Source organism: Colletes latitarsis, chromosome 1 (genome assembly GCF_051014445.1).
Source record: "Colletes latitarsis isolate SP2378_abdomen chromosome 1, iyColLati1, whole genome shotgun sequence".
NCBI lineage: Eukaryota > Metazoa > Arthropoda > Insecta > Hymenoptera > Colletidae > Colletes > Colletes latitarsis.
This window is the reverse complement of record NC_135134.1, coordinates 52252573-52277134: the sequence shown is the minus strand read 5'-3', so window position 1 is coordinate 52277134 and position 24562 is coordinate 52252573. Positions and strand designations below refer to the sequence as shown.

General features: G+C 34.9%; 5 protein-coding genes across 8 annotated transcripts; 4 read left to right on the top strand and 1 right to left on the bottom strand.

Annotated features, from left to right (window-relative positions):
- The first annotated feature begins 1667 nt into the window (after window positions 1-1667).
- Window positions 1668-3726, top strand: Tex (THO complex 3 homolog tex). 2 transcript variants are annotated; one of them, XM_076779231.1, is made up of 4 exons: window positions 1668-1742; window positions 1840-1931; window positions 2031-2582; window positions 2864-3726. In XM_076779231.1, exons 3-4 carry the CDS (start codon window positions 2403-2405, stop codon window positions 3644-3646), a joined length of 963 nt encoding a protein of 320 aa, XP_076635346.1. In that variant the 5' UTR covers window positions 1668-1742; window positions 1840-1931; window positions 2031-2402; the 3' UTR covers window positions 3647-3726. The 2 variants fall into 2 exon arrangements, with proteins under 2 accessions (XP_076635346.1, XP_076635256.1); XM_076779141.1 differs by having other exon boundaries at window positions 1715-1931.
- Window positions 3727-3990: 264 nt separating this feature from the next.
- Window positions 3991-5802, top strand: LOC143351942 (uncharacterized). The gene is made up of 2 exons (XM_076784055.1): window positions 3991-4776; window positions 4893-5802. Exons 1-2 carry the CDS (start codon window positions 4108-4110, stop codon window positions 4974-4976), a joined length of 753 nt encoding a protein of 250 aa, XP_076640170.1. The 5' UTR covers window positions 3991-4107; the 3' UTR covers window positions 4977-5802.
- Window positions 5803-5964: 162 nt separating this feature from the next.
- Window positions 5965-15957, bottom strand: Tmem131 (Transmembrane protein 131). Of its 3 annotated transcripts, none has more exons than XM_076784035.1 (24): window positions 15787-15957; window positions 15480-15726; window positions 14863-14927; window positions 14617-14645; window positions 14023-14106; window positions 13823-13946; window positions 13580-13693; window positions 13380-13502; window positions 13123-13286; window positions 12868-13054; window positions 12692-12800; window positions 12099-12358; window positions 11596-12012; window positions 11317-11511; window positions 11020-11248; window positions 10510-10891; window positions 10219-10434; window positions 9986-10125; window positions 8582-9828; window positions 8151-8478; window positions 7641-8071; window positions 7366-7573; window positions 7098-7279; window positions 5965-6814 (listed from the first exon to the last, which is right to left on the bottom strand). In XM_076784035.1, exons 2-24 carry the CDS (start codon window positions 15571-15573, stop codon window positions 6725-6727), a joined length of 5418 nt encoding a protein of 1805 aa, XP_076640150.1. In that variant the 5' UTR covers window positions 15574-15726; window positions 15787-15957; the 3' UTR covers window positions 5965-6724. The 3 variants fall into 3 exon arrangements, with proteins under 3 accessions (XP_076640150.1, XP_076640158.1, XP_076640140.1); XM_076784043.1 differs by adding an exon at window positions 15208-15345 and having other exon boundaries at window positions 15480-15956; XM_076784025.1 differs by having other exon boundaries at window positions 15480-15957.
- Window positions 15958-16781: 824 nt separating this feature from the next.
- Ndc80 (kinetochore protein Ndc80) lies at window positions 16782-19287 on the top strand. Its single transcript, XM_076763261.1, has 2 exons — window positions 16782-17038; window positions 17136-19287. The coding sequence occupies exons 1-2, from the start codon at window positions 16819-16821 to the stop codon at window positions 18863-18865; spliced, it is 1950 nt and encodes a 649-aa protein (XP_076619376.1). The 5' UTR covers window positions 16782-16818; the 3' UTR covers window positions 18866-19287.
- Window positions 19288-19519: 232 nt separating this feature from the next.
- On the top strand, window positions 19520-24231 carry LOC143340831 (RNA-binding protein 28). Its single transcript, XM_076763176.1, has 11 exons — window positions 19520-19753; window positions 19843-19988; window positions 20076-20244; window positions 20413-20675; window positions 20732-21036; window positions 21114-21480; window positions 21549-21717; window positions 21777-21994; window positions 22065-22214; window positions 22312-22677; window positions 22763-24231. The coding sequence occupies exons 1-11, from the start codon at window positions 19726-19728 to the stop codon at window positions 22883-22885; spliced, it is 2304 nt and encodes a 767-aa protein (XP_076619291.1). The 5' UTR covers window positions 19520-19725; the 3' UTR covers window positions 22886-24231.
- The last annotated feature ends 331 nt before the right edge of the window (window positions 24232-24562 follow it).

Below are 24562 nucleotides of genomic sequence, written 5' to 3'. Positions count from 1 at the left end.
CAGTCAGCAGAGGCCAGCGGAGGCTTGCAGACGTTAGTAGTAATCGTTATACGTTGTCAGAAATTCCAGGAGTGGTCAGCAGCGGTCAGCAGAGGCTGGGAGAGGCTAACAGTAGCCAGTCGTAATCGTTACACGTTGTCAGAAATTCCAGGAGTGGTCAGCAGCGGTCAGCAGAGGCCAGTGGAGACCTGTTGACGGGAGAACGGATTATTAGTTGTTCAAGAGCAAGAAGGGAAGTGTGAGCCTTCCTCTCTCGACCCCCACGAGGCGGTCCAAAATTACTTCGGTCAACTTTGGAATAATCGAAAAAGACGGCATGTGTCTGACATAATGTGAGAGAGCACCTTCGGTGCCTTTGGAAGTCCGAATAGCAAAACGCCCAAGTTTGTTGTAGTATAGTTCGTTATTTTCAACGCTAGATGGCGCTCATTTTTAGACCTCAAACCCCCTGGTGCTAAAACGCCCAAGTTTGTCGTGGAATAGTTTGTTATCTTCAACTATAGATGGCGCTTATTTTTAACCTCAAACCCCCTGGTGCTAAAACGCCCAAGTTTGTCGTGGAATAGTTCGTTATCTTCAACGCTAGATGGTGCTTATTTATCGACATCTATGGCAGACTTTGTATCAAATTAAATTTATATGCTAATTAAACGTTTTATCACCAAACAAATGTATATAAGTTTGTTCATTGAGAGCTTGTGACACACTGCATCAATACATTTGTTTCAATTAATAAAGAAATAAATATCGAATAAAGACAAGTGAAATACATATATGTATCTTCTCAACCAACAGTAACTTGCAAATTCTTAATTCCAGCGAGTATCCATAAATGCCTTCTCGATCATTATTTTAGCAGGCACCACACATCAGGCCTTCAGATGCTAAAACGCCCAAGCTTGTCGAGGACTCTATCTAGCGTGGACGATATGATAATTTAATGAATTCCATGTGTTCTCGTCATTTTTACCTCTCTTCTCCTCTCCCCATTATTCCCTTAGCTATAAGATACATCTTACCTCTTCGCAAGCCGCCAGCATTTTGGAAATCCGAATGGTAAAACTCCCAAGTTTGGCGTAGTATAGTTCGTTATATTCAACGCTAGATGGCGCTCATTTTTAGACCTCAAACCCCCTGGTGCTAAAACGCCCAAGTTTGTCGTGGAATAATTCGTTATCTTCAACGCTAGATGGCACGTATTTCTCAACCTCAAACCCTCTGGTGCTAAAACGCCCAAGTTTGTCGTGGAATAGTTCGTTATCTTCAACGCTAGATGGTGCTTATTTATCGACATCAGGCCTTCTGGTGCTAAAAAGCCCAAGATTGACTTGGTATATTTCTTATCGTCCACGCTAGGATTTCTCGACAAGCTTGGGCGTTTTAGCACCAGGGGGCATGAGGTTGAAAAGTAAGTGCCATTTATCGTTGAAGATAACGAACTATTCCACGACAAACTTGGGCGTTTTAGCACCAGGGTGTTTGAAGTCGATAAGTAAGCGCCATTTAGCATTGAAGGTAATGAACTATTCCACGACAAACTTGGGCGTTTTAGCACCAGGGGGTTTGAGGTCGGTAAATAAGCGACATCTATCGTTGAAGACAAGGAACTATTCCACGCAAACTTGGGCGTTTTGCCATCCGGATTTCCAAAGTGCCCGGAGCATTTCCAAAATGGTGGCAGCCTTGCGAAGAGGTAGCATGTATCTTATAACTAAGGGAATAATGGGGAGAGGAAAAGAAAGGTAGAAATGACGAGAACACATAGGATTCTTTAGATTATATCATTTATTGACATTGATTTACATTATACAAAGCTTTAATACGTATATATCATGCCAGTAATTGTCAACGAAGATCAGCAGTGGTCTGCAGGAGCCACCAGAGAAGGTCAGCCAGCAGAGAACAGCAGAGGCCTGTACAAAAATTCAAAAGTATTTAAAGTATTTGGATTTTGAGAAGTCGTATTAATAATATACACATGTACGCTCATACATAGGAATATTAAATAAAAATTTCTTTTTCTTCAATAGTTAAAATATGATGGAGAATCGAGAAAGAGGGCATGCGTCAGTTTGCTTTGTCATCTTTCCGAAACTCTACGAGCTCACATACGCGTGATCTGGCATAGTGTGAGGGTGCACCTTCGGTGCACTTCTGGCACCTCTGCGTTAAGGCATGTTTTCAACCTTCTGATAGCACATTGTCATAGGGTGGACGTTATAAGCATTACGTTTTTTATGCCGTGTGTATGAAAACTTATTGTACACATAACCTATAGGATTTCAAATGTTATAAGAATCGTATAAATGTTACTTTGCCATTTATTCGTTAACTGGTTCGTAGTTTATAGAATTATGAATGTCTAGAAATAGTCAGAGAAACAAACGGTGAATGAAACAAGAATGTCCGTTTCCCGCGTTGAAGAACTAATCAGTTACTTTAAGTCCCACAACAAAATCAGGGAACAACAAAGTCATTCTGCCAAAGTACACAGCGTAGGATGGAGTTGCGATGGAAAACTACTAGCATCGGGCTCGTTTGATAAATCCGTTTGTATCTTTTCCCTCGGGCCCGATCGTTTGGTAAATAAACATAACCCCTACCACCGGCTTCTCTTTGATTATTGTGTTTCATCCTATTGGATATTTATTTATTATTTTATCAGAATGTACAATTATTAATTACTTTCCACTTATTTCAACTGTAGTTAATAATATCGACTTTGTTAAGTGCAATATTTTAGGTTATATTATTATGTTTCAATTACTTCTAATCATTTATGTTCTGCACATTTTATAAAAATACCCGCTAAAATTTTATATCGTCATCACAAATAAATAACCGACGGTTATTTTTTAAATAGAAACAAGAAACAACATTTAAAGGACACGGTGGTAGCGTGGACCAACTATGCTGGCATGCTTTTTATCCAGAACTGTTATCCACCGCGAGCGGAGACAAAACAGTTCGTATATGGGACACAAGAACTCAAAAATGCACTGCAAATATCAGTACAAGAGGAGAAAATATTAATATATCCTGGTCACCGGATGGCAATACAATAGCAGTTGGAAACAAGGAAGATCTGGTAACTTTTATCGATGCGCGAATAATGAAGATTCGCGCGGAGGAACAGTTTAACTTCGAAGTAAATGAAATTTCTTGGAACAAAGACTCCGACACTTTTTATCTAACAAATGGTCAAGGCTGTGTGCACATTCTCAGCTATCCAGATCTGGAATTGTTACATGTAATCAAGGCACATCCTGGGACATGTATTTGCATAGAATTCGATCCTACCGGAAGGTACTTCGCTACCGGTTCGGCGGATGCATTAGTTTCGCTATGGGATGCGGACGAATTGTGTTGTTTAAGAACATTTTCACGATTAGAATGGCCAGTGAGAACTATATCATTTTCGTACGACGGACAGTTATTAGCTGCGGCATCCGAGGACCTCGTTATAGATATAGGGGAGGTGGAAACCGGGGAAAAGATCACAGACATACCCGTGGAAGCAGCAACGTTCACAGTTGCGTGGCATCCGAAACAATATTTATTAGCATACGCGTGCGATGACAAAGATACTTACGACAGAAAGAGAGACGCCGGCAGTCTGAAAGTATTTGGATTTGCGAATGATTGAATAATTATTTTTAAACTTTTTTAATGAAATATATTATTGTACAAAAAAAAAACCATACAGTTTATTCACTACACCTTCCCTAACGTATTTTTTTAATATTTGAAATCGGTACCAAAACTCTGCATAAAAAGGAATTGCTAAAATGACATGAATTTATCGCTAAATTTTTAATGGGACTATGTTATCTATGATTATTATTAATTGTCCTAAAAATGTTAAAAACCTTTAAAAAGAAAATATATTTCGATCGTTATACCCAGTAGATTCAGTAACAAAACTTATACACAATTCATTGTTATGATATTCCGTTGATATGGATACCAGAACACCAGAAGTGTATAGTAATATGTTCCTATCTCTTCACTTTCGTAGCCTGGATAAATTCTTTAAATTATCTACGATTACTAATTTTTCGTTTTGTATCTAATTATTCAGACTTCTGTGCCTTTTGCTTAACAAATATGGAAGCTAATTGCGAATGTCAGTATACACTGACATTAACGAACGAAGTAGTTCGAGGACAATTTTCTGAGACGAAAGATAATTTTAATCATGTACCCAGTATTCACGAGGTGGACGAAGAAGAAACTGACGAAGAATACGTTTGCGATCAGGAATTGACAACACTTAAAGATGTTCAACGTAACGAAGGTCTAACGAAAGATACTGCAGACGACGATTCGATTTACAGTAACGAATCATTTTGCACCGACGAATCTTGCGACGAGTCCGAAGGGACCAACATTACATCGAGAACATTCAACGAGACTCATGTTTCGTCTAAAATTACTAATCACGGATACAAGAAAGAAGACAACAGAGACGAACTGAAAAGATGCAACAGTGTAACGCGAGATGACGAAATTATAAATTCGGTTCGTTGCTGCAGTTCAATATCCGAAGACAAATCCACGGCACTTAAGCTAATGAAAAGCAAAAGGAAGAACATGACCTTCACAGACGAAGAACTTAGGAAAATAGAATGGGAGAATCAACTTCTTCTGAAAAAGATAATGGCTCAACAAAGACCAAAGGAGAAACTACTTCATCAAAGTGTACCGCAATTCCGAACAAGCAGTTCCGAGATAAACAGAAGAAAATTGCAGAAGAAAATCGAAAGTGAAAATATAGTATGTATGGATATTTGAGTTGAAACAAATAACATAGTTTGATACTGTTATACAAGTCATAAAGACAATCATAACGTTACTAGAAATTATTACTAAAATAACATTTCTGTTTACAGTTGCTCCTTCAAAGGTTACAACATACTAAGCCACGAGTTACGAGCACCATGGCAAAATCTGGTTGCAGGCAGACAATTTTATAATCTGTAAGAAAGAAACTATTTTTACATATTTTATACTAATGAAATTATTTTTTCCCGAGAAATTCCTATACAGGGTGGGGAAAATTTTAATGGGGGATTCTAGAGGCCAAAATAAGACGAAAATCAAGAATACCAATTTGTTAATGAAGGCTTCGTTAAACAGTTATTAACGTTTAAAGTTCCAACCATATTGAATTTTTTTCTCGAAAATGCGCAAGATTTCAGGGGTATGTCTATTCACCAAAAATGATTGTAATTGACCCTCGCAACCGAAAATAATTTTTCCAAAACGATTTGAAATTTTTTTTTTCCGTCGAAAAATTTCACACCTTCTCGAATTTTTTTCTAGAAAGTGAGTAGGATTTCGGGGGTATGTCTATTCACCAAAAATGCTTGCAATTGTCCCCTGTAACTAAATATAATTTTTTTAGTATGATTTGAAATTTTTTAATTTCGTCTAAAAATTTCAGAACCTACTCGAATTTTTTTCTCGAAAGTGCGTAGGAATTCGAGGGTATGTCTAATGATCAAAAATGCTTGTAATTGACCCCTCTAGCTAAAAATAATTTTTACAGAATGATTTGAAATTTTTGAATTTAATTGTTAATAACTTTTTAACGAAGCCTCCATCAACAAATTGGTATTCTTGATTTTCGTCTTATTTTGGTCTCTAGAATCCTCTAAAATTTTTCCCAGGGGTGAACACCCTGTATATCATATTTTTACCTTTTAAACGAAAGACTTGTAGTACAAATTGTAACAAAAATTGTAAACGAAAAATGTTCACCGAACATATATTTTTTAAAAATAAAAGAAAAAATATAGAAAAATGATTGGATATATTTATTCGTAATAAGTTTGCCAAGTTACTATTTCCGTAAGTTTCCTTACTCAGAAATAGTAAGATTAAAAAAAATTAAAAAACGTTTGATATTGGATCATCACGATCGTTCGTAAAAATGAGATTCAAGTTATTAAAACACATCAGTTACCAGTCTTGAAGTGTAGGTACACATTTTTATTTTGTTTTGTATACATCACAACTTTGTAAAATATTTTGAAAACTTACCGAAGAAATTTCTACAAGTCAAGACTATAAAAATCACAGTTCTCACTCGTTCCAAGTAACTTAATTATTACCTTTTGTGTAACACCAAGACCAACGTTCTCTGAGTATTGTGATCACTTTCTATGTACGTTTTGTGTAGAAAGTACGACAGAAACGAAGATGATAGAACCAAGAGGTAAAAATCCATAAACTTGAAATTTGTTTAGATTTACATATTCGTCGTCACAATTAACCTGTGCTTCAACTGCTGCGAAAATCTCACTTCGAATTCAGGTATACGATTTCGATTTACTATTTAAACTCGAAATTATAAAAGGAAAGAAAAAAAAACAAAAGAGAAACGTGCGATCTTGTATCAATAGAAGAAATTTCAACGTACCACATCCGAAACTCAATAACATAAATCAACAAATGATAACGTGATAATTTAACGAGTACAAATCAATTTCGTCCGAGAAATGTTCGATATTATTATGCGAGGTACTATTTAACAACATATCACAAATACGCGAAATATGAATAACAAAAACCAGCCTGTAGTTCTTTTTTTTTTTTAAGCGTTATCGATCACAAAAGTGTCGCTAATAAATATGTTATTACTTTCCGTATTAGAAAAGAAAATCGCTCAACCAAGTCTACGATATCACAAGATACAATATCGGGAATATTGGGAACGAAATTAGTCTTCGTGATTCTTTTTCCAAGATTCTGTGGATGACGGCGTCCATATTGTACTGAGCGAACGAAACGGATCAAAGCCTGATCTCTCCTGTAATACGAATTAATTAATAGAAAAGGATAAAGTTCTGCAAAAAGGAACGCTTTCTATTCGAATTAATTAAGAGAAAAACACGTTGCGATAATTAATTTTTATAAATATTTATATTAAAGAAGGAAAGTCTAGGAAATTTAAAGTTGCAGCTATGTACTAAAACAACTGAAAATAAAATAATTTGAAGTACAATACAGTGAAAGGAAGTTAATCATTCCTGGATATAATTATATCTAAATATTCAAATTAGAGGTTAGATTGATTCAAATGATCGTCTTACTTGTGAATCCGTTTCTGTTTGTAACGAGGACAACTGTGAACCTACAGGTGGTGTGGCAGCACCCCATGGACCCGCAGCCCATACACCACCTGTATTCACACCCCAGACACCACTTCTTTCTTCTCCCACTGCCGCCCTCGTATACAGTGGTTCCCAATTTGTTTCGACTGTTGCCCAGTTATCTACAATTTTAAATTAATATATTATTTATTCTGAATTCGAAAAGTCTATCGAACTTGTTCACTACGTTTTCGGTGTGTGCCTTTACCTCTTAAAGTGTCTGTTAGCATTGGAGGCTTTTCCGAGGATTTTGGTGGTTCCAATTGAAATCCATTTGTTCCGTCGGACAGTAAATTAAACACGGGATTATTGTCTTCCCATAACTGACATCGCGTGTCTTCCTCAGGGCTCTCTAGTTCCATTAAAGGTTCATCCGTTTCTGGAAGATCATCGTACGGCACCAATTCTCGTTCAAACTGGAAAGCAATCGATTATAATACACATCATAAATAGAAAGCACTAATTAAGTTATAGTTCACTTACTGGTGGCTCTGTAAAAGCATTCATAAAGTAACTATTCGAATGCTGTGAGCAGTTCTGTATTTTCATGGAATCTTGACTAAATGTCTTTTCCTTCTCGATAGTTTGAACACAGAGAGGTGGAGACATGGATACCATTCTGTATTCATTCGTACTTTGCATTAGCTCCTGACTCGATTGCTGTTTAGCATAATCTATATCTTTGGTGTCGTTAGCGAAGACCATCGACAAATTATGTGTGGTCGTTTGAGGTTTGTGTAATTTATTTAAGCTCGAGAACGGTGAAATACTCTCTTGATTCCTTGCTACAACATCACTGAATCTGGCTCTGTTTTCACCCCAGCACGAGGGTGGTGGTGGCAATGGAGCAGAAATTGTACCCAATGTCCGCGTTGGATCTTCCCTTTGACTAGTGCTTCCGTTCAACGATGTCGCTAGAAAATAAAATACTTGATTAAAATTTGACTGATATTCTAGTATTGTATAAACTTACGAATGAAAAAAATTACACACTTTTCGCGTGAGCTTTATCGATGCCACGGCGTTTCTGAGATCCTTTATCTTTCCTGGGGGGGTTCTTGTTTTGTCGAGGTAACTTGAAAGACGATTCGACGGTACGTGACGTGTGAATGTGATGCTTTATAGTAGATCTTGTTGTACTCGTTTTCCATCTGTTGGGGTTATTCTGTCTCTCTTTATCGTACTCGTCGTCGTCGCAGTCACCTTCGTAATTATCTCTATAATCTACGCATGGCACAGGAGCAATTGATTGAGGCTTGGTCTTCTTGGTCACTGGTTTTCTTTGTAATTTTTCTGATTTTCCGCAAGGCTGATCAAAATTCTGCAACGAGATAATATTTACGTACGGTTTATTTGGACGTAACTACAACAAACAACAAACGAAGTCGAGTTACATTTTGCCTAACGTCGATTAATAATCTCACCTTACAAGTCGGTGGATCGTCTTGAACAGAACTTTCCGTCGTCGTAGACGACGTCTCTTCCTCCGACAAATGAATGCTTCTTTGGCTACCGTTTGACTCAAATTTCTTGAAGGTCACGTGATTGTTATTGCTATTTCCAACAGTACTCTGTTTTCTTTTGCTATCCAATTTACTGCTGCGCGCATTGTTCAAGAGCCCCGTGGTGTCGACTTGAACCTCGTGATCGACCAATTTCGTTTCCTCCTTAACGTTTCCTATCTGATTAGACTTCCCTTTTCTATTCGTAACAGGACTTGACTTCATAAACGCATTCACGGTATACTTCTTCTCATGCGTTCCCTGAACGTCCGGGAACACGTTTTCCGTCGCACAATTGTCAGTTTGAACATCCTGCGCGTTATTCTGTTTCTTGCTATTCCGTTTTTTGGCACCAAGTGCGATATTGCTTATAACATTATTACTGTTATCCAACGTGGACTCGTCGCACCGTTTAAACGACAACAAATCCTTCGCCTCGGTGTCTAATTTAAATCTACGCTCTTCCTCCGCGGACCAATCGGGTATCTTCAGCCCTTTCTGCATATTATCCTTGTATTTCTTCACGTTCATCAGCGCCCAATCTGGATGCGAATCCTCCTTCTTCACCACTTTTTGTTTCTCCTCGTTTATCAATTTCTCCTTCAACGATGTCGACTCTTGCACCGAATGCACCGGCATGTGCGACAACAATCTTAAATCGAACGGCGGCTGAACGACGCTTTCTCTAGAAAAACTGGCTAACGCTCCTCGCAGTATACGGTCCGCCTCGAGAAACGACATTGCGAGGACGTATATTAACAGTACCGACGAGAGACTCATGGCAGCCCATTGCACAGCGTACTCCCATGACGGTCTCGCTAGTACCGCTGTGCAATCCTCTAACGATTGCGGCGGAAGAGTCGCGAGTAAATTGAGCGTCACTATGCCGTTTTCGATGTCGCTGTCCGAACCTAAGCTCGTCGATATCAAAAGCTTCCTTTCGATACGCGACAAAGTGAAGTCTGGCGTGAACGCTATTTCTATCTTCTTGGTCGCATTCGGACTGAGCTTGAACGACATACAGTTCAACACTTTGAAACCGTAACCTTCACACTGTAGACCATTTATATAAAAATCATACACTTCTATGGGCAGCTCGCCCGTGTTTCTGGCCATAAAAGATCTCTTCACCGTCAGGTTCGGAGCAGAATTTCGTTTGAATCGTTCGCCTGTCGGACGAAAATAAAACGAAAAATGAAAATACGTTATCGATCGTTATCGAAGCCTATGATCGGGTACGTGGTTTGTAATATACGTTTTGTCAGGATACGTGTTTTTTTTTAATGTTGCTGAAACAGTAGGATCAAAGTAAAGAAACGTACATACGTTCACAATCTTTTAGATGTTTATCGGCGAGTTCAAAGAGCAAAGGTGTAGTGGAACCTGGCTTCCGGTTCCCGAATCTAAATTGTGCAGTTGCCCCTTGCCCCATCACGCGCAATACTTCCAAAATCGTCATATTATTTCTAATATGTAAATGAAAATACGATTTCTTGAGTATATCGTTGAAAAGCAACGAATTTATATTTTTTAAAGAGAGATACGCATAAAAATTGTACCTAATATATAAAAGTGCGGATGATAAAATAGGTGAGAAAGGAGTGTATGACACTCGTATAGTTCTCGATTCCGAGCGTTTCAAATACAACGGAATCGATTGCGGCGCGACCGTAATATCCCATGTTCTTTCAAGTCGCTTTTGATCTTCCATATTTTCTTCCAATTTAAATTCCTCTGCGACTGAAGACCCACATTCTACGCATGGGAATTTAAACCTGCACACAGTCGTATTTTAACACTAGTATAACTCGCGACAGTCCGGCTCGAGCAAATTTTTTAAAAATACATACTTGGCTGGTAACGAATGATACAATCGCGTTCCTTGCGGATAGTTCCAATCCATTACTAACTGTACTATTAAAGGACTGGTACTTGGATTGTGTATTTTAATCGTACTGTAAGACGTATTTCCAACTTGTGTCAAGGGAAATACTAAAGGGACTTTATTTTTATTGTTGTTAACACCGCTCAATAAGCTTGGCCAGTATGGTTTAATATTTAAATAAAATGTGTGCCCGCGAACTTCGCTAGTATCTAGACGCATCGTTATGTTTTCCCAAGAACGACCGCCCGTTGAATTAAGAAAACGGGTGTATTTCGTATTCAACAAATTTAAATCGGAATCCCTTGTGTGCGAAGGAAGCGTCAAGGTATTCAACCATTGTTTGCCAGCTGCAATAAAACGTCATTTTACGTCGAGTTTCTATACATTTTCATTAAAAAAAAAAAAAAAAAAACTGTTAATCCACTCGAGTATCACTGAATTAAAGTACAAGCTACCGAATAATTCCAATGCGTACCATTACTCTCCAACGACAAGCCTAAGTAACAGTGATGCCTGCAAGTAATCGATGGTTCAATTCTTATTGATCCAACATAATTTTCGCCTTTCTTTATGATAGGCATCGATGATTCTTCCAATGGAGTATATTTTATTCTATTATCTTTATAAACAGGCGCGACTCGAAGTATCTGCATGGCCCTTACAAACGTCGAATACACTTTGACTTGTTGCACACAAATTGACCCCTGCGCGGCAATCGTTGTATTAAAGAAAGATTACGAAAAACGATGTACTAACATTATCTATTACTCACAGGAAAGCAATCCGTAAAAATAAGTTTCTTTAAAGAAAGGCTTCCGTAAGCGACACGCATGTAAACAGGCAAAATGAAGTTTTCATAATCTGTTTTTACAAATATATCACCCACGATGATATCTTCGTCGATCATTGGAATTTTCACTTTAATTTTAAAAATAGCTAAATAACCAGGTTTAATATATTGCTGAAACTAAGAGATATTTTCTTAATCTCAGAATCAGAAATGTCTCAGAAATAATAACTCTACTGTTGATATTTTTTATGATACACTTACATTGACAGTGTGACTGCACGTGGTTATATTACGAAACTCTTTGTCCAAAAAATTCATTGGAGCTCTTTGACAACCCATTAGTTCCAGCACTGCACCAGATATATTAACTCCCCATCCATGTAAATCTATGTTAATCGGATTCTGATTCTCTAGAGCAAAAATAGCTTCGCTTTCAGTTCCACTTCCTACGGTGCCAAAGTTAATCGTGCCCTCGTCGCTTTCCGTTCCCTCGGGGATAATTTTTATCACTTTCCCGTCATAACTGAACAACGGTACCTCGGTTATGGAAACATTCGAATGAATTAGAATCGAAGATTTTATTTTCACGTTATCCACTTTTCTATTTTTGGCAAGTTGTAAAGAAAATATATTGACCTTTTGTTTGGGTTTTAACACTCTTGGGATAAAATTTTTTATCTGCAACATTTAATATTTAGAACGCGGTTAGAAACGAGTTTGACACACTTGATTTAGACGATTAAAATTATGTCGGATCTACGTACCGTGAAAAGTGACTTCACATGCGATGTCATCGTAACATTCGTGATAGCTAATGGTAATTTATATTTATTAACGACACTAAAATTTCGCACTTGATTAGATTGGAGAGAACAGTAATGCGTAGTTGATGCGTTTACTTCTAGCCCGCCGTGTAGAACTTGTGCTATCCATGGAATTATTAATTTTTGACTAGCACCATCAAGACTCACTGCCTTTATCACTAATTTCCCTTTAAAATGTTTTAATTCTAATCCAGTCTTCCCTGAATAACAAATACGTATTATTATACAATGCACAAATACACTGTACAGTAGTGCCCACTTAAGTGTCCGCGCTCGAGACCGGCCGCGGTTGTTTAAATGGGCATGGTTACTTCTCAGAATTTAACGGAGATAAGGAAAGAGGATGAGTGCGAGAGAGATACAATAGTTAGCACCCGAAACCATATACCAGCGTCAAGTTACGCTCGACATGCTCAATGTTCGAAGCCGCTGGACTTCCAAACTTCGCGATGGGGATAACCGCGGACACTTAAGTGGGCAAAAGTCCGGTCACCTAAGTGGACACTAATGTATATGATGCAAAATTTACGTACAGTCATAGACAAGTGCTCCAATAGCAATCGGTATATTTGCATCTCGTGGAATTACCGCTTGTTTAAAATGAAGTTTTAATGCTTCAGAAACTGGCGTATTAATTATATTCTGTAAAAAACAAACAAGTTTATTTAGAATTACAATCGATTTATATCTATATCTATCTATAACTCACCAGAATTTGAAATGACTTTTTTGCTGAATTCTTCAAAGCAATGGGGTACTCTATGGCAGGTTGTAATGAACCACCCATACCTAAATTAATTACGCCAGTACTTCCACCCCAATGAAGACCAGCCTCACTTTTAACTTCGACTTCAACTGTGATGACAAGCACGTCCGAAGTGTTATTTACTTTAAGCCTGCAATTCGGAGGAACGTTAATTAGAACGAAGTATTTTTACGCTAGAAAACACACAATGCTACAAACCTAATATACGCGGTATGATTTTTTTCTGTGTAAGCATTAAAATGTAATCTTATGATAGGCTTTGTCTGATATGGTGGGATCTCCCACAGTTCACGCGAACCTTCTGCCTCTCCTGATGGCAATTCCAATTGAAATTCTCCACCACTACTATATATTTCTAGTACCTTCAATAATACAACAATAATAATAGGCAAATATAATGAAAACTTGCCAAAATAAAGTACACTTTTGGATGTAATTTAATAACAAATGCCTACTTGTAAAGCTTCTGCGTGTGGATTGTGCATGTATATACGTGGAGTAAATGTTGCATTTAAGGGTAGTTTGACACCCACTAGAGGTCTGAGCCGATACGGACTACTAACGCTGAATCCTTTCACCTATAAGATAACATTGTACTTTGAATAAAGAAAAATATATTCAAAGTCCGTAACTATAAGTACAATAAATTAAATACTTGGTATTTCACAGATCCATCTGCAGTATGTATAACAAGATGCGTATCAGTATCACCTTCCTCTCGCCCAAGAAAGACAACATCAAATGTTGTGTTCCCCAGTGGTGGAATTACCTGTATAAATTAAATTCTGCTAACTTTTCGAGTTTGTTGAACTCTGTACCTACTCCCTTATTTCAACTTTTCATAGATAAAATATATTTACGTGTCGACACATCATTTTTAAATCTGGCAAAAACTTACTTTGCTTCGAAAGAATGATGAATAGAAATGACGCGTACTTCCAGAAATTGATAAAAGATGGATTGTTTTGTTGTGATCTTTATTAAATAAGATCACAGTTTCTTGGTGAGGTATACCAAGTTGTCTAAAGAGAAAAATATCCGCATTGTATTTAAGCCCATTTACGACAGTGCAATCGATAATAGTTGTGATTTGCTCACCTTTCTTTGAAGTCCAGAACATGTGGTTCGAAATGAACATGAGATAACGAATCTTGTGTTTTATCTTCGTCTGATGTTGTATCCCTTAAAAGATAGTTACAGGATTTTTATGCATTCGGTATCAATCCTTAAATATACGTCTAATAGTGGAAATTGAAAATAGGAAAGGTACAAGAAAAATTAGTTTGAAGTAATCACAGTTAGTAAAGCAGTGTTTAGAATTTGAAAGCTCCATTGTTTAGATATGGTACCATGATGAAATGATTAAATGGTTAAAATGTTAATTCAAATAGTAAATACATTATGTACATTGTACCCTATAATGCATATTGGATATCAATACTACTTTATATTTCAAATATTTACTTTTGCACTATCTTTCTAATAAATAATTATGATACTATGATGTTCACTTATATCATTCTACAAAACATTATTTTTAAGCAACTGTTTTTATTGTGTTCTACATGTAATCAAATCATCCATAAGAGATTACAATACTGTGTATAAATATTTTTAAAGTAAGGAAGGAAATTTATAATGAAAACCTTTCCTACTTCCACTCACCATTATTTTAATGAGTATTATGCTTACCCAGCCCCATGTACTGTATTGGTAAAATCCTACAAAATAAAAGAATTGTTACATTGTATGTAATTAGTGTAAGAAACTTATATTTTAAGGCTTAACACACTATAAAAGTAAATGCTATATACCTGTAGTATCTGATAAAAGTATATTGACATATGTACTAACACAAAAAATCATAACAATAACATAAAATTTCCATAAAGCAAGAGTAATAATATAGTGTACATAAAAAATGGTAATGCAACCAACCTTATGCATAGACATTGGTATGTTGTCCAAAAGATATTGAACGTCATTGTCATCCTGTACGAAGGCTACAAAATATTTAACATTGTACAACAATCTTAAAGAGAATATGTAAAATTATGGACGCATTTACATATAACATAATAAGGAATAATCAAAATTTTACTTTCAGAATTTACTAATTGCTTTAATATTGTAATAACATTGTTTGTATATAATATTAGATAACATTTATCGGCTATTGTACAAGATTATATACTAGTATCATCATTGAAAACAATCTTAAATGTGTTACTTTTATATGAACAACTTTGCATGACTTTTACTAATAAACAGAAGTTCATTTACATTTCCATAATACAAAGAAAAAGAATTATCAGCGAACTTGTAACACTGTTTTTTTTTTTTTTTTTAAGTTACATGCAGACGTTTCGGTTTTCTTAAAAAACGAAAATTTCTGGACCTTCGAAGAAATAATACGGAGCACTGGAAAAGAAACGCAACACTGAACGTTAACGTCTATCGACTCTGTGTTAAATAACAATGCACGAGTTACGTTTAGGATGTGTATTATCGCGGTATAAACGAAGAACGTTAAAATAGCATAAATATGAGCATACCATTGTTGTGCCCATGTAAGGACGGTCGAATTTGTGACGTCAGCTCGAAAAACGTTAACAAGAGGATGCAATAAAGTACTTTTAACTCAGTCATAATAATAGTTTCACTGTGTTGTTTGCTGTTTTGTCTTTAGCAGAAATGAAAATCCGCTTTCGGCCATACTTCTGCCACTATCGAATTCTGGAGTATCGATTCTACTTCCGTCCGATTTGAAACCTTTCCACGAGTGAATTTCGTGCGACCAATCTGACGGAGATAGATTATATGTATGTAGTTCTCGTATCTTTTATTATTACATCAATATACCATTGATATTCCAGGCTCGTATTAATACGCTAAACTTCCGAATAATTATTTTCACCAAGAAATTGTTGGCCTTTCTTCATGGACGACTTTAAGCAATTACACTCTCATGTATTAATTATAATATTTAGGACAGGTAGAACAACGAGTTTATATTAAAATTCATCTCCAATTCGACTGAAAAGTATTGATACTTTGTTTTTTTTCTCTCTCTGTATATATATGTATGTATAGTAATTTGTAACCTGCAATATATTAATTACATAATGTACGATTATTACTGTTATTATGAGTAATGACAATTGTCTCTACATTTGATGTGTTTAATTTGATATAATTATTGTAATTGTTTGTTTTTGCAAATAATTATATAAAAATTGTAAATGACATTTCACAATACAAGTTATCCAATCAGATTGTATTTCGTTCTGGGAATATTCTTGATTTTACTAGCATTGCTTGTTCCTGATTCATAGTTTTTTACATTCACTTAACCAATCGGATGAAATAACTGTAATTAATTAGCACTTGGCGGTAAATTGGGAAAGTTTATTATATATATGTGTAAATATTTATAGAAAAAAGTAGGCAAACAACACAGAGTTCTTTCCAATGAAAACTCTTATGAAAAATACCCTGTGTATATCCCTAGCTGATCCCGCCCTTTCTGTATTTTCTTTTAAAGGATATTACAAAGGATTGTGACGAACGTGTATATTTATTTAGTACAATAAAAATATATTTAGATATATACAGAAGTACGTTGATTTAAAAATAGTGATATAATAATTATAATTTGAATATAACTGGTAACATCTAGTGAACCTGATTAGTAAATAATGGACGACGGCAGCCATATTTGCGACTCAAAAGTATGCAAGTAGTACACAGAGTTCGCTACCGTGCAACGATCAAATTTAAAACGTTTGATTAAAAACAGTTGCAAGACTTTGAAATTGTACAATCTTAAGTGTTTAATAAAACTTAATATTGCACGGTTATCGAACGAAAAGGACAGTTTCTATTTTTATAAAAATGCGGAGCAGCTCTGTAGATCGTAGATCATCCACGAATCCCGTAAGAATATCTGTGATCGAGAGGGAAGATAGAAATTCGATACGGGGTGATTCGAGAAGGACTCAAATTGGTAAACAAAAGAATGCTGTTTCCTCGACCGAAAGTTCTCATATACCGAGACCTCGAGCCCTATCATGCGACAGATTGAGTAACAGAGGAACAGTTTTTAAGGAAATAGGTGAAGTGTCGTTGCGTTGTCTAATTTCGTTAGAAAAAAAGTTCTATACGATGGGTAGCAATAATAGCAAATCTATTCTTTATTGTTATTTTTATAGGGAAAACCTTAATTCGTCATGGATCAACGACTCCAAAGACACCTGCCAAAACTGCTTGCAAACAGTCTGTGTTCCTTTCTGTTGGAAATTCTAACAGATTTCATTCTGCACTTCCAACTGGACGTAGGTCTTTATCAGCAGATCGTGCTAGTAGTGGCATGAAGAGTACCAAAAAAGACACAAGACCTTTATCAGACAAGGTGTATCAAACTCACATGCTTCAAAAAATTGATACATACTTTAATGATAATGAACTTACTTCAATGCTTAATAATAATGGTAGCATAAAACCTGTTACTTTGAAAATATTTGTAGAAGTTTCTGCTTATTTGATAAAAATGCTGAATATTAAACAGACTCTTACGATATCTAATTATGTGGAAGAATTGCCAAAAATTGCAAAAAAACTTCACTATCCTGGTGTTATTGCTAAATCTTGGTTAAAAACTGCTAATGCCATGCACTCTTTGCCAAATGTTTTAGGCTGGATTTGTTGGTTAGTAGAAATTTGTGAAGTAAGAGAAATAGCTCTACAGAAATATAATTTAGAGAATTTGCCCTTTGTGGGAAATGAAAAGCAAGCAAATTTTCATAAACATGCTCTGTTTTCAATGTTTGATTTGTATAATGCTTGGAATGATGCAAAACTTGAGGAAGAAGAAGCATTGGTTGACAAGTATTTGCAAGGAATTGAGCAACAAGGTATCAGTGAAGAGGATTTCTCTAATGCACATTTTGACTTGGAAAAGGAAACTGAAAAACTGCAGACAGTTGAAGAAAATGCAAATAAAATTGATGCAGAAGTAAAACATTTACGAGAAGTATTGTCATCTTTACAAAGTGATGAAGAGAAGCAATTAAGTGACATAAATGCAAGAGAAGAGTATACAGCAACAGTTATTTTTGAAGCAGATCAATTAGAAACAGAGTGCAATTCATTGTGTGAACTAATTCGTTTAAAAAATGAACATCATGACGAATTGCTTTCAGTCATTAAAGAGCAATCAATGTCTAAAGCAGAAAGAGATAAAATATTAAAGAAATGTACAGAACTGCAAAATTATACAAATCAATTTGATGAACACTTGGAAGATATACGAAAAGAACTTTACACAATGGATATTAAATTAGCATCTATTAATAACAATCTAACTAAAGAGGTTTTAACATACAATAAAGCAATTATCATGCACATTAACAGTGATATGGGTGTAAATGTAGAAGAGTTGAAAATGCCAGAAAAAGGTATACTACATCCCCAAATTATGGATATATTAAATGCTAAAGCTGATTTAATGAACAATCTAAAAGAATTAATAAAAAGAGAAATTGTTGAGAAAGAATGTTCAGTGCAATCATATTCCAATGAATTAGAAAATCTTCAGGAGAGAATGAAAATTTTAGAAGATGAAAGTAGTGATCTTGCTAATGATATTAAAGAAAAACAAAATTTTATAAATAAAATTAAAACCGATGCTAAAAATGAAACAACAAAATTAAAGGAACAAATAAAAGCTCTGCAGGAAAGCATTAAAGAAATTCAAGATTCAATGCCAGAGAGACAAAAAGTAACAGCAGAATTGGAAGAAGCAACTGACAAATTAAATGCAGTTCGTAAAAGAATGACATATCTAAAAGAATCTGCTAAATTTTTTTTCGATAAATTTTACGAAATCATAGGTGAGCACAGAAATGAAGTTGGCAATATACTAACCAAACTTGATAAATAATATAAATGTATTTAATAAAACACTTGATATAATATAACTTAATTCTATGTACAAATATGTAATATTACGATTAATTAAAGAACCAAATATTGTACCTGCACAGTTTATAATGTTGTAGTAATTATCTTAAAAAATAAATTTTGTAATTACCTACATGCAAGACAAATTAATCCCAAAATCTGCAACTAATGAGCAGCAAGGTTCGAGAAACTTTCGCTGCGAAAGTGTTCTTTTTGTAGTGAAGCATAACAGTTGTAATTTTAAATGAGAGTCTAATAAATTGTACACATCTCCTTTTATGTAATAATCCCGAATTTCCTAGGAAAACTATACCTAATTGTAGGGATTAATATTATATTTTAGGTATTTTCCCATGAAACAGTTGTAGGAGAACTAATGGGAATTACTACAATGAAATTCAACAAAACTATGTATTTAATTATAACAATAATAAAACGTTTCGCAGGAGACAAACTTACTCCTCCAACGCACGAACGAAGACTAACTAACATGGCGTCGCTTTCTCTTACCCCCACCAAAAGTTCACATGCTGCGCGGCCGTCATGCGCACTAGACTATACGGCGCGTTTTTAACATACATAAAAGCGTGCCTACATGTAGCAATCACTACGTTACCGTTTTCTAAATGCATGTGCTTAAAAAGCGACACATCTGGTTTACTAATATACTGCATGCTATTTTGTCCTAACCTTAAAAGTAAACAACTGTAATAGCATGTTATTCAATGGCATGAACGGTTTACATCTTATAAGATTTATGTGTGTTAAGCTAGATTAATTTATAGTAATTACTGTGAATATTATCAATTATCGAATTGTAATATATTACTGTTGAAGTGGATGTACAACATGCGGAATACAAACTATAGTGCGTAATGTATATTTTATTATTAACGATGAATGTTAAATAATGTTATTTCCTATAAATTCTAATTAACATTTTTACGAATACAACAGAGAATAGGGGTGACAAAAAGAAACTTTCTTGGATCTACAGAAAGAAAACGAAATTACAGAAGTCTAATAAATCGACAGAAAATGGAAATAATAATACAGACGAAAATAAAAAGCCTAGAATTATTGTGCGTAATTTATCGTTTAAGGTTGGTATTTTTTATAATAATAAACTGCGAAAGTTAAAATATTGTATTTGTATTGCTATATTTATGTTTATTACCTTGTGTTATTAGGCAACTGAAAATGACATCAGAAAGTTTTATGAACCATTTGGTCAAATAGAAGAAATAAATGTTCTAAAACGCGAGGATGGTTCCTTAGTAGGATGTTGTTTCATTCAATTTAAAAAGTTAGAGGATGCATCAAAAGCAATATTTAATACACACAAGAAAGAATTTCATGGTAATATTTTACTCTGATTATTTATAATAGAGTGAATCTCATAATTGTCTTGTTAAAGGGAATATGGTACTGAATGTTTTGGAGTAAAAAAATATTTGTTGTTCACTCTCAGTAAATTATTATTTAAAAATTATAAAAGTCTAAATACCTATTAAAATATATTTTTAGGCAGAGTAATAAGCAGTAGTTGGGCAGTTCCAAAATCTAAATATTGTGAAAAATTACAAGAAGAATCTAAAAAGAATTCAGAAAATACAGAAAATTACAATGCAGAGAAATATGATGAAGTGGATGGATATAAAGAACAACAACAAGAAGAATCATTTAAAAGGGATGAGTTTATAAAAAGAAAGCAAGAAAAGAGAAAAGCTCTGAAGGAAAAAAATCGTAAAAAAAGAGCAAGGATTGTGATAAGAAATTTATCTTTTCAGGTAAGAGATGATCCTAAATGCATTGTGTCCATTCCATTCAGTTATTATCATTTCAGGTGACAGAAGAAAACTTAAGAGAACATTTTTCTCAATATGGAGCAATAGAAGAAATAAAACTTCTAAAAAGAAACGATGGCAAACACATCGGATGCGCATTTCTGCAATTTGAACTTGTACAAAGTGCAGCAAAGGCCATACATTATGCCAATTTGCAACCGCTTTTAAATAGACCTATCGTCGTTGATTGGGCAGTGGCCAAGAATAAGTTTTCTAAGGACGATTCGGAGAATGTGAAAGACGAAGTAGAAGTAAAAATAGAAAAGGAAAGCGATACGGAAGATGCGCACGAAGAATTAGGTGGGTCAGTAATTTTCTTGTTACTACGTTATAAAACTATTTTTTTACACCCTACATCGATTGTTTTTTTTTATGTTACAGCAATGATAAAGAATATGTAGATGCCGCAGGGAATAACGAGTCCGATAGTGAAGATATAACATCGGAAAATGAGGACGTTATTTCAGATGAGAAAGTATCCGAAGATGAGGAAGTATCCGTAGATGATCAAAAAGAAGATATGGATGAACAAACGGAAACAAAAGATGTAAAGGACACAAAACTTCCACGATACGAGTCTCACGATGTTTCGGAGGGGAAGACTATATTTTTAAAAAATTTACCATTTTCTGTGAAAAACGAACAATTAAAAAATTACATGCAACGATTTGGACCCGTTTATTATGCACTTGTATGCATAGATCCGCTCACTGAATATTCAAAGGGTACGGCTTTTGTTAAATTTCAGGTAAATATTTATAATGAATGTTTAACAGTTATTTTAATATACGGATTTTCATAAAGATTTTATGACAGAATGTCGAGGATGCCGAGAAGTGTCTGTCAGCAGGAAAGGAGTTAGAAATAGAGGATCAAATAGTCGAAGCACAAAAGGCGATAGACAGAAACGAAATCAACAATAAAGCAAATTCGAAGCAGCTTAAATACAAAGATTCCAGAAATTTGTATCTGGTGAAAGAAGGAGGTAATGCGATATAAAGTTTCGATTATACTTCGGTAAGTCAATAAATTTTGATTTTTTAGTTATATTGGCTGGAAGTCCAGCTGCTTTTGGAGTATCAGCAGCAGATATGGCGAAACGATTACAAATAGAACAATGGAAATCACAGATATTACGAAATTTTAATATGTTTGTATCGAGGGCGCGACTAGTGGTTCACAATATACCACCTTCTTTGGACGACGCTAAGCTCAGAAAAATTTTCGAAAAATATGGTCCACCTAACGCAATTATTAGAGAGGTATTCTTAAATCCAAATATTGCATATATGTTGATTGTACAAAAAAAGACTAAGAATTGATTTTATGAAGGCACGTGTCATGCGAAATCTCAAAGACATTGATATGAAAGGAGTAGGAAAATCGAAGGAGTATGGATTCGTTTCATTTACAAAACACGAAGACGCGCTTCAAGCTCTGAGAAGCGTAAATAACAATCCGAATGTATTTACTCCAAAAAAGGTATGCGTAGCAAGTAATTTCGATGTAATATTTCAAATATCTTTTTCACAAATTCTTGAATTTAAAACTATACGATCTTGTCTTTTCTTTTAAAAAGAGACCGATAGTGTCTTTTTCGATAGAAAATCGAGTTATGGTGAACGCTAAACGAAGAAGAGTTGAAAAGAGTCGCGAGAACAATCCTCTTTGGTCGGGGAATAAAATAAAAAGAAAAGCAGAAGTCACAAATGAAGAAGTTCCGACGAAAAAGTTGAAACCTAGAAGAGCAGACGAGTCGAACAAGAAACCATACGTTGGAATGGTTGGAAAACCGGGCGAAAATAAATTACGATCGAAATTTAAGTTGAAAATCCAAGCAAAGTTACATAGCGAGGCGGTGAAGAAAGAGAAAAAAATAAACAAATCTTCTAAGAAGTTACACGAAAAAAGAAAACAGAGGAATGAAAATAAAAAAGAAGTTAAGGTAAGCAGCACTGCAATTACATTAGCGCATCTATTAACGCGAACTAGAATTATTAATAGTATTAATTGCGTGTTTCTCTTTACAGCCAAAACAAAGGACAAAGACAAACGCAGCTGACGCAAATTTAGATAATCTTGTAAATATATATAGGGACAAATTAAAATCTGTAGAATTGAGAAAGTCTAAATGGTACGAATCGCAAGATTGAACTATTCGTGTATATTAAACTTTAAAAAGTTACTCGTCTCTGTTCGTAATGTAAGAATAATAATGTTTCAATATGTTTATGTTTTATGTAATTATGTTCAATAGAATTTTCGGTAAAAAAATTGTTATGGTCTTAATTATACATCTGACAAAATAGTGTCTAGAAACATAAGGGAAAAAGTAAGTATTTATACCTAGTTTCGAGTTTCGATATCTCGCAAAGTTCCGGTTCCGGATTTGGGTTTTGGGTTTTAATACAGAGAGAACATTTATCGATGTTAATTGAATTTGTAATAAATTGTATGTAAATAATCATTTGGAAAAATCCTCTGGCCAAATTAAATGCTCGTAAAGTTTGATCTACTTTGTAAAACACTGACGTTTTGTAGGGGTTAGGATATTTGTCGAACGCTTTGAAAGAAATATCGAATGAAAGTACACAGAGATCTACGTGTTAAATTACACGTAACGAAGAATTCTTTCAAAATACGCGAGTTCGATAAATTCAAGTTTCCCCCCTTAGTGATTTCCCCCCACTTCGAGTTATCCCTTTCTTTGAGACTATCATGCTTGAATAGTGTTTAACAGTTGGCGGGAATCGCTGAAGAATAAAAGTGTATCTCTTACTTTAGTTCTGATCGAGAGTGTTCCCATTCGTAAAGTATTCATTGTGCGCGATACACGTACTCACAAAATCGACTATACAACTCGCTATGCGTGATATTTAATTTTAAACAACGTGGCCAAATGTCATACAAACTGGATAATAAATTAATTAAGCCGAATTTTATCTTTACTGAAATCACTGATCGAGACAGTATGTTCGTGTCATTTGAGAGGGAACGTTTCGAACAACACGTAGACTTGTAATTGTGTTATATTAAACGTTTGTTATAAGTGAAGAGGAATTTTGTTCGTATTGTGTAAGTACCAACAGATTCGTATTAAAAAGTTACGTTTTACTTAATACAATCGCATCGTTCTTTGTTCACGACTGTAAATAGCATTATATAAATAATACAATTACAAATTAAACAAAGTCAACCTTTATCACCGTTGAATTAATCGACGATCAGAAATGTCTTTAACGCTGAATTAACTTCACGATTTATTTGTTAATGATCGTACATATACTTATATATGAAAGTTAAGAAAAAGCGAATGAAATATAAAAATTTATAATTGTACCTGTAAATATGAATTTGAATTCGATCGCACGAAAGGATGGTTAAATGAAGAGCTTCGTGCCATTTAGATCGCGAGTGTTAATGACGTTGAGTAAACGCAATAATAATTAGAGTATTTACGAAACCAAAACTTGGCCAAGGTAACGCTACCGCGGTTACAATAACGATGCAATTAATTTCTAGATTAATCTACCGAGTATGGAAAAGCAAAGGTTGAATTGATCTATTTGAATAAAATGCTAATTAACAGAAATTTTATCGTTTGTCTGTTCCCTTTCATCTCTGCGTAGAATTGGGAAAGTTCAAAATAGAAAGTTCGAAGCTAAGTATTGTCTGACGACTTTTTATGGGTAGCACGGAATAGAAGCTGTAAAGGTATCGGCCATTTATACTTCGAACAGGCTATAATTCTTAGGCCAGACCAAACAAACACCGAAATACGAAGCGAAAAAATGTGAAAAATATGTCCTGATAATTAAATTTAAAAATAT